The 229-nt window shown below is 62.0% G+C and overlaps 1 protein-coding gene across 1 annotated transcript in view; it reads left to right on the top strand.

Annotated features, from left to right (window-relative positions):
* Positions 1-6: 6 nt before the first annotated feature.
* SESN1 (sestrin 1) overlaps positions 7-229 on the top strand; it is a gene marked incomplete at its 5' end in the record, with an annotated part of 3,546 nt that continues 3,323 nt past the window's right edge. Inside the window, one exon of the mRNA XM_010155035.1 lies at positions 7-102. Coding sequence (XP_010153337.1) covers positions 7-102 — 96 coding nt within the window. The remainder of the gene's footprint in view (positions 103-229) is intronic.

The raw sequence follows: 229 nt of genomic DNA, 5'->3' as shown, positions 1-229 counted from the left end.
CCGCAGTACCTCGACAGCTTCCTCAAGACACAGCACTACCTGTTGCACATGGATGGCCCGCTGCCCTTCGACTGCCGGCACTACATCGCCATCATGGTGAGCCCCACTGGGAGGGGATGGGGTGGGGGGGGCTCTGCTCAGCTCCCCGAGGCTTCCCGCTCTCCCTCCACCAGACATCCTGTGCTGTGCGCTTCTCTGGGGAGGCTAAAATCATGATGGTTGGGTGAGA

Source organism: Eurypyga helias, unplaced genomic scaffold, assembly GCF_000690775.1.
Source record: "Eurypyga helias isolate BGI_N326 unplaced genomic scaffold, ASM69077v1 scaffold35077, whole genome shotgun sequence".
In the NCBI taxonomy this organism is placed as follows: domain Eukaryota; kingdom Metazoa; phylum Chordata; class Aves; order Eurypygiformes; family Eurypygidae; genus Eurypyga; species Eurypyga helias.
This window is presented reverse-complemented; position numbering and strand designations above follow the sequence as displayed.